We start from the raw sequence: 9,652 nt of genomic DNA on the forward strand, positions 1-9,652 counted from the left end.
GGGCCATCTATCGCTGTCGCTTCCTACTCCTTTTTTATTCATGAGCACACAAAAATAATACAAATGAAAATAATAAAAATACAAATTGAAAGGAAAACAAAACACTTTTTCTGTCCCGGGGATGGACTTTCTCCCCATCTCCCCGTCTCCGTGTGTTTTGTGTTGGTGTTTGTGTGCGTGTAGCAAATAAAAATAAATATATTATTTTACACGCTGGCAAGACGCGCGCCAGACGCTGCACAAATCTAATTCAAATTCAGCTGAAGAAGTGGCAAAATAATGTGCGAGCAGGGCGTGCAGCAAAGTGGGTGGATCTGTGTGTGGACCTGTGTGTGTGTGGCTGTCGCCCCAATCCTTTTCGTCCTGCGGGCGGTCCGTGACGACCATAAAAAGGCAGGAAAAAGGCGACGCCGGCACAGGCCGCCCATTTGTTGTAGCCACCCCCCGGAAAGCTGCTTTCCCCCTCGGAATAACTCACTCATATATGCGATCTAACGATTGCAGACTGAAACCAATACGTGTCGCTGGGTGTAAGATACATTAACATATTTGTTTTGTCTGCTTCTCCTTTTTATCCTCCGCATACTCACTCTCTCTTTCGCTTAAAGTGTACAAGAAGTTATGGCGACAATGGATAAATGTTAAATGGCTATCGATTTTAAAATACTCCAAGGAATCTAGTTTTTTAGTCATTCCAAATAAAATACTATTTTCGGTATACAAACAAAGAAAGAAATCTTTATTTACCCCTGGGAAATTCAATATAAACTTAAAGATTTAAAATATTTTGATGATTTGTTCCCAAACTTTTGCCTGCTTCTTGTAAAAAGTTCTTTTATATATATGAAATGAATTTATTATGCTTTTACAATATACAAAGGCATTGGCCATCTAGAACACAAGTGTAAATTTTAAGGGAAATGATAAACACGGAACCAGTTTTAAATATTTGATGAATATTATGTTGTTTGTATTTATTTAAAATATTTTGTATCTGCAATGACTTTAATTTTCAAAAACTTTTTAGCTATATACCTATCATCTGTTTTGTAAAAAAAAAATAAAAACTGAAGTAGTGATTTATGTTTAACAAAGCATTATTTCAAATCCGATAATAATTACAATTTGAAAGCGCATTTTTCTTAGTTTAACCAGCTTTGTTCCACTTTTGCTTCGGGTATTTGTCTTTGCTTTTCCAATCCAATTTATTCTATATATACCGAATCGTTTAATGAATTCCATATTTCGCCTTGCCAGGGAATTTCCCCCTTTGGGAGATTCTAACAAGCTCTGGCAGCTGTCCCGCAGTTTTCTCGCCCAGCATGCCCCGTGCCCCATCTTCCACTTTTCCTGTCGCTCCTCTGAGCACTCGTTCCGCCCGTATCCACTTAGACAGCTCAGGCATAAAAAACATATGTTGCCTTTGGTCCTTTCACTCCTTCTGCTCCCGTGTCCTTCCACCGCCTACCACCCACTCAGTCATCCCCCCCCCCCCCCCAAACATCCACCCATTCGGATGGTTGTGCTTTTTCCAACAATTGGTTTTTAGGTGGCAGTCGAGCACATTTTAAGTGGTAAGCATTTACGCTTCGCAAATAAATACCGAGTTTGTGATTTGAATTTTCCTGCCATTTCCATTTTCCTCGCTCGCTGCCAGATTCTGTTTCAGTTTGTGTTTTATTTTTCTTTCGTTTCGTTTCGAGCTATCCTTTCCACGTTTGTTTTTGTTATTGTTTTGTTGCCTTTCTTTTGGGTTATTTTGCAACTTTCATTTTTGTGGGCCGTCTGTCATAAAAAACAGCGACCGTAGGACATTGTAAATTTTAAAGGTTTTACCCTTTTCGCTTTACTTTTATGGAAAACCCCGATTTAAGAGCTAAGTCCCCAGGGATTAGATTATTCAACTCGGCCACACTCTGAGCAAATCCCAGCCCCAACTTATTATTGATCATCGGTTGTTAAGCTCTGGAACTGGTTTTCCAATTACCTTCGCTGAGCACTCATTAACCCATTAGGCCCAGCCTATTAACTTAACCTGAAGTACTTTCGTTGGATCTGGTTTAAAAGTAAAAACCCGAAGATAAATGAAAGTATCCACTGTTTGGGAAATGGCTGGCAAGAACCTCAGCTGGCCTAAAGGAGAACTAACCGAAACTGGGCAACCGCAGATGCTGACTGAATCCAGATCTGCGTCTGCATCTTTAGCTTTGTTAATGATCTACACGCAGTTCTTCAAAGATACATACTGAAATCTATGCACTGAAAAGAAAAATATGTGAATTAGATGGTGATGTCTTTGATAGGCTAAATAGAAATCAATTAACACAAATTTATGCAGCAATAGATAGTTGACTAAACCAATTTTAAACATTTTAGTTATGTCAAGTATTTTATATCTGCAAACTTTTAAGTAAGATGCCAAATTTGTATTATTTTTTAAACTAAAACGTGTAATTGTGTTTAATCTTTTATATCCCCGAGCTTTTCAGTTATGTAAAGTCCTGTATATCCACAAACTTATAAGTAAGGGTATAGATTTTTTTGTTTTTATTAAACTAAAACGAATTATTATTTAATATAAAATAATATATCAAATCGAAAGCCTATTAAAGTCATTGTAGTACTAAACTCCCGGTTTCTATTTAACATCCTTATTATATTTTATCATCATAGTTTAAGATAATTTATCATCATAGTTTAAGATAATTTATCATCATAGTTTAAGATAATTTATTTTTCCGTGTAGAGTGAAAGAGACAGAAACCTGATCTTTGAGTAACGCGATCAGGTGCGAACAAAATTATCAGCCCATGGGCACAGCGAAGAGCCAAATAAAAGGAGAAGAGGAAACGAGCAGCGGCAGCGAAGAAATCAAAACTTGCCGCGAAGTTAATTATAATTGCCTGGGCAAAAATACAAAGAGGGGGATATAAAAAAAAATAAATAAATAAAGGTTGCCTGGTGGACGGTGGAAAACGTGGGCAGGACCGGAGGAAGGGGGCGGGGCTGGCGGGTCGGTGGTTTTATTGATTCGGCGCTCGGATTTTTATTTTTGAAGTGTGCGTGCGCCGGCATCTTAAATAATTTTTCATTTGAGGCACGTCGCCGGCCTAACTATATGAAATATCATTCGATGGGCCTGTGAATGGGAATGCTTTTTCATAATTATATTTAATTTCAAGGTTGCGCCGTGGCGGAAGACAACAAATAATTGTCGGAGATAATCGGCGAGCTGTCGCGGCTGCTTAGCGCCTTGTCAGAAGAATTAGCTGGAAGCGATCCGAAAGATACGAGTGTAAAATCCAGATACCAGCTGCAGAAATCCATTGAGTGGGCGTAATTATGACAATTGAGACCGACGCGACCGCCAACCGATTGAACGAGAATTGGCCCAATTGCAGATCTCGAATGTGTGAAGTGAGATTGAAGAACAATCAATGGGTAATGGATTTGATATTGGAGAACAACGGCTGAATTGAGCTCTGCCAAACGATTAAACGAAATGGATATTGACAGACTCCAACGCGAATCTGTTTCTGCTTCGAATGTAGGTTGATATCTGAATATTCGATTCATTTCAATGCAATTTAATGTGTTGTGTGTGAAAATTTTAATTACCATTTGAGAAAGATACCGAATAGGTGCAAAATTGATACAAAAAAAATGGAATAGTAAAAATGGATGTGTTACTATTGAATCCAAAATGATATATTTAATAATTAAATTAAACATTAAATCAAAAATACAATGCATTTTAAATTGCATGAATTGAATTGAATTAATAGTTGCTAATTTAACTAATATTTTCACATATTAAAATCAATTCCAAAAATAGTCAAATGAGAAATTTAATATTCAAACTGAGAACAAAATATTTGGACTTTCGTTTTTGTTTTACTAGTGAAGCCTTTCATTGCATCTAATTTCATTTTGACGGGGAATTGCAAATAATTAGTTTGTGAATTCGATTGCTTTACAATTTGAGAAAGCTATCTATTTCATAATCAAAATTGTATACCAACAATTATACAATTTAAACACATTGGCTTCTAAGCTGCAACATAAAATATTTGTGATTTCCAATGCGTGGCAGGGAAATGTCTGACTTTAATCTGCTTTATTGTTTCAGGCAACTAAAAGAACATGATTGAATTGTGATTTTCTAGTACCAACAACGATTAAAATGCCTGTAGTGCGTAAATTCAATCGTTGCACCTATAACTTAGCCAGTCGACTGTGGGAAACTCACAAATCAATGCCCAATAAAAATGCAAGCAAATCAGGTCAATGGGTCTGGTCGTGTAGGAAGTTCTCAAATTAAGACATACCATTCAAAAGAAACGACTTCCCCAATTGGGCAATAAAGCACAGTCTGCAGTGTGAATTGAGCGGAGTGCTTTTCCCGCTCGACATCACTATTATGGTGGAATTGGAGCCATTTCGCCCGACTGTTTGACATATCAATTTCCCGAACAGTGTAAACATATCAAATCGATCGCACAACTCATGTCATGCCCAAATAGATCGAATGGAGCCGGGACCTGAGACCAATCTCTGGATGTTGGACACTAAATGGAATTGTAAACACACGAAACATAACTGTGACTCTGGGCCTTCGACTGTGACGTATTGTGTTCAATGGAAATTAACACGAAATCGAATAAAACATCAACCGGCGGAGCGGCAGACAAACAAACAGAGAAACGGACCAAATATCGCAGCAGCTCAATTTAATTTTCGAGCTGTTGTCAGAAACGTTGGCTTGTTGTTGGGCTTTCAACGCCTGCGCAAAAGTCAAGCGCTACAAGCGTCATAAATTGAACTACAACATGCCAAACAATACCAGAAAATCAACAACAACGGCAATAACAAGAGCAACAGTATTGAGAACAACACGAACACTTTTGTCGTGCATTTTGCGCCACACCCAGCAAACAATTTAGTCAATATACTCAGAGATATGCATCGAATGGAGGGGTTCGTGGACCCCTCTGTCTGTCTTTCTATGCTAAACAGCCTGCAGTCGCTTTAACTTATTGAATTTCACACGCAAAACGGAGTACGTTGCTGGCAGAGCAGCGATAAGCTCTGCTCCTCCAGCAAGGTGATCGGGAACCCCACCCAACTTTCGAGTCCCAGACCACAAACGCCAATGGGTTAGTCATGTGACTGGGTCCGCTGCAGTTAACATGAGATCAGATCACTCAGAAAGTCCGCCGACAAAGCAGACACAACCTTCAACGCCAGCTCCAGCTGCGATCTAATGAGTTTACCAGATATATGAATGTTAACACGTGAACACTGGTTTGTGCTTTGCTGCAGGTTTATCTAAGATACATTTTTAAATATAGAAAATCCGCCTCAGGAGTTAGAGCATAACTGGCCAATTTTACAGAATGAATTCATGTCACAGGCTTACATGTGAAATAAATAAATAAGCACTTTAGAAAATAATTAAACATAATAAAATTCGTTTTATATTGTATGATACTTAAGATGGTGCAATGCTGGGTGATTGATTTTAATACCACTAACAATTTTTTACTTTTAAACTTACTTTAACTTAATGATTAGGAGTAAAGGCAAGGGTCTAAGATGTTTAATATATTGTAAAATTTGTAACTTGATTATTTTTAACACATTGTCTATGTAATTAGGAAAATGACTATATACGCTTTGCTTAATTTCATGCATTGCTCTAGATAAATGGGATTAATCTAAAATATATTTCAAAGATTTAATGGGGAAACAGTGAATTTACAAATATTCCACGTGAACGAATTGCTTATAATTCCCAACTACTTATTCGCTGAAATCACTTAATATAATAACAAGACATATTAATCGTGTTTTTGTTTTTTTGCAATTCAACTCAGCAAATTAACTTCGGGGATGCAATGCAACGCAGCTGAATAATTAATTTGCCAACCAGTACCTGTTCGCGTGTAATCGATATCAGAGCTCGTGCTGGCTGTCATCGATTGCCAGATGCTGGCAAATATTTATCAGCTGCATCGCCGCTGCACTGACCCATAAAAGCAGCATAAATATTCATTGCTAGCGCCGTCCCAGTGCTGCATTTATAATAAAATGCAAATGTATCAATTAAAGTGTGCTTTATTTTGTCAACAGCCTGGGATTGCGATGGTACGCAATGGAGATATATGTACTATACATGTGGAGAAATGTGGAAAAAGAGACAGTGGTGCACTAGAGACGGCACTTGGATTGGCGGAGTGTGACGACGTCGTATCTCTGGTTGTTGACCTCGCACAATGGGGTAAACTCGGATCACATCCACATACTGGCAACACATGGAGAGTACACACAGTATACACAACATGCGACAACGAAGCGTAGTTTCACTTACAATTAAATGACGAGGTCGCTGTCGATGACGACAATTGTCCGCCACAAAGCAACGGGACATCAATAAAGCTAAAAAGCCCGTACACAGGCCAGCGCACTCAATAACCATGTGGAAAAATGAGGAAAAGGAGGAGGAGCGGTCGGTCCGACTGGTCGGTCAATGTGCCAGTTGCCCGCATTCGCGCAATCAGAGAGCTGAAAGGAGCCCTCGGCAGGGCCGCAAGTTGCAAGTTGCAACATCTAATTGAGTTATTACGTACCCCGATTTGCATAAACAAACGCGAACGCAGCCCGTCTAATTATCGCCCATCGCCACACGTGCGTTCCATCTGCCTTCCACCAGAAAGCAAAACAATTTATTCAGCATTTCATGGCAATAATAAAGAGATACGTAATAAAATTATAAGCAAAAATTATTGTTATAAACTATTTGTGATCATTAAAAGGGGCTGGATGGAATCTATTAGGGTTTTACGGAAATCGCCATCTCTAAATTATATTAAGAAATTATTTGTCAAGAAATTGCTTACCCAATGTTTCATTAGCTGTAATGTCAATATTTCGAAAACTATTTTTGTGATTTAAATATCAGTTTAATTTATTCCTTTAAAGATTTGCAAAAATATTTGTTAAAAATAAAATTAAAGCGAAAAATTTAGAATTCCTTTAAAACATTTTGGCAACATACAGTTTATTTCCATGCAAAGTTTTGTTTTTCAAGTATATGTATTTTTATGATTGAAGATCGCGTAAATTTAATGTTACTGCCGTTCTTCATATTAAATGGGTAATTTTGTAAGATAAGATAAGTTAAACAACTGCAAACACAATGACCCACATTTTGGATTTTTTCTCTAGCCACCACCCTCCGGCAGGTTATGCAACCAAGTCCAGCTTGTCATCTCCGCTTCTCCGCATTTCCACGTTTTTTGATTGACAGTGCGGTTTCCGGCAAACCTCTCTACTCGCTCCCCACCACAATTCTCCGCTTTGCTTTGCTGCACACCAAAAATTTATGTTTATTGGCGTTTGTCAACAATTTATTTAAATTTATTGTGACAGCGTTTGTTTTTTTTTGTGTTGTCCGTCGTGTTCCCTTGTTTGCTGCAGGTTCCGCTCCGATCTTGATGTATTAATCGAGGGGAAAGCGGAGCGTTAATCATCTGCAGATGATAGATGCCATGTTCGGCCAACAATTAAATATGCAGGTGGAGCAATTAGTTGCTCGAATCGGGATGCAGATGATGCAGGGGATGAAAGTTGGGAGGGCAAAGGACAGGAGTTATTAGTTATAGCCGATCATTCATTGTTAGTTGAAATGGTAGAGGCGTGTTTTCAGTTGATCTATTGATCGTTTCGTCGTCTTTAGTGCAGGCTCATTATAAACGGATCGTTTGCTGGGATAATTAGCAGTATTTAAATTTAACTTTCTCTTAAATTCGATCCGCTTCCCTATTTCTTATTGGTTTGAGATGGCTTCTTAAAATAAAGTTCTACCATCTGCTTTTCCTTTCATAAGATTTGTAGACCTATCCATCCTCTGGCTTACCCATAAAATGAATACCCCCAGGAAGTTCTGCAGTTCTCAGGAACTTTAGGGTCCTTTTTCGCATCTCATGCGAACCCACAATCATCGATGACTAATCCGACTTTGGTTTAATTTCTCTTTCGTTTAATTTATTGTTTAATGGCCCCCAGCGAACCGGCAACGTATGAGAATAAATAAAAAAGGAGCGGAAAGCTGAAAGCGGAGAACCGCAACCCTTTGGCCAGTCTGCTGTTTTGGCCATTTAGCCTTTTGGCCGCTGCTTATTTACGTTCTTCGACGGCAACCTGTGCCCAAAAACTACAAAACATGCGCTGGCATAAATCATAAGCGTCGGCGACTTGCCCAGAAACGGTTCAAAGATACAGATGCAGATAGAGATTCGGATATGGATGCGGATACACACACTGCGAGGCAGAGGCAAGTCGAACTTTTTAACAAGCATTTAACGATTTAATTTGCCAAATACGCCGGTGGTTGGGGAAAACTTTGCTAGCCAAGGGATCGGGAACCGTAGTGCCCAGCGGATATTTATGGATCAGAGGCGCAACCTTGCCAAAAGATGAACGCAACGAGAAAAATTCCCAAAATGCGGCTGGGGAATCGCAAACTGCGAGTTCAACCATTTTCATTCCATTTCGGGCTCGGGCTCGGGCTCGGGCTCAGAACCCCATATGCAAAAGTGCGCAGAATGCGGGCAGAGGTGGGGAGTAGGGGTTTCCGAGGGAAAAGGACTCGGGCAGCGGAGTGCCAAGCAGCATATGTGTGCGAGTGGCGAACTGCCGACTGCAAATGGAGCACATAAATTATATTCCATTCGATGATATTTGCGTTTTGCTGCTCTTTATTTAAAAAGAAGCAGCGATGTTGGCCAAGGGCCCAAGCTGAAATGCTGAAGAGTTAGACGGTATCAAAGGATAAGCTGGACTTGCATTCACTTAAGCAAAGATTTCAGACAGAAATAAAGTCACAAACTAAGAATAATATAAATTCTTTAATAAGAAGGCATAAAAATTAAATAAATACAAAATATACAAGTATAAACAAACTTTATTGATCATTGGTCGTTTGCTTAAGAGATAATTAAATAAAAAGCCAATATTAAAATCATTTTTACTAGGGAAGATAACATTTTCTGAATTCTTGCTTGTGCAATGTTTAATTATATTAAACGAATTTTCCATAAAAGTTTAATTAAAATCGCTGGGTATTCGGCAATCGATACCGAGACACACACCAACTTGTTAAGTTTTCAACTCTGGCGCAGTCAGCAATTTGCTTTGGCCATATTTTTCCAGTTCTCCAGACTACACACATGCATTTTAATGCCCTCAGCCCGACTCTTTTTTCACTTCTCTACTATTTGCTTTCGACATTTGAAATGTGCCTTTGACTTTGCGACTGCTGCTCCGAAGTTGCCGGGGTGTGGAAGGCGGTCCGAGTTCAAATTAAAGGATTCAAGGCTCGACCGCAACCCATTTATCGACTGGAGCGCTTCGGCAACGGCATCGGCGCTTTTTTCTATCTCTAAAGTAAATGCGGCATAATTTATGGGGACCGGGACCATTAAAATATATGTGGCTATATAAATACGTAGCGGTACATATATAATGGATTCCAGTAGGATTTCACAGTTGCACGATTATGGGCCATTTGTTATGCGGAGGCCTTTAATTTATTTTTATCTTTGCTGCTAATTGCAGTTCTCAGCAATTGATTTAAATTATCTACCAAATG

General features: G+C 38.9%; 1 protein-coding gene across 1 annotated transcript; it reads right to left on the reverse strand.

The window, feature by feature from the left end:
- Positions 1 to 1,146: 1,146 nt before the first annotated feature.
- LOC128254969 (uncharacterized) lies at positions 1,147 to 2,199 on the reverse strand. The gene is given in 3 exon segments (XM_052984364.1): positions 1,147 to 1,495; positions 1,497 to 1,703; positions 2,164 to 2,199. Coding segments are annotated over 3 exon segments (306 nt in total). The 3' UTR covers positions 1,147 to 1,432.
- Between the last annotated feature and the right edge of the window lie 7,453 nt (positions 2,200 to 9,652).

This window comes from Drosophila gunungcola, assembly GCF_025200985.1.
Source record: "Drosophila gunungcola strain Sukarami chromosome 2R unlocalized genomic scaffold, Dgunungcola_SK_2 000006F, whole genome shotgun sequence".
NCBI lineage: Eukaryota > Metazoa > Arthropoda > Insecta > Diptera > Drosophilidae > Drosophila > Drosophila gunungcola.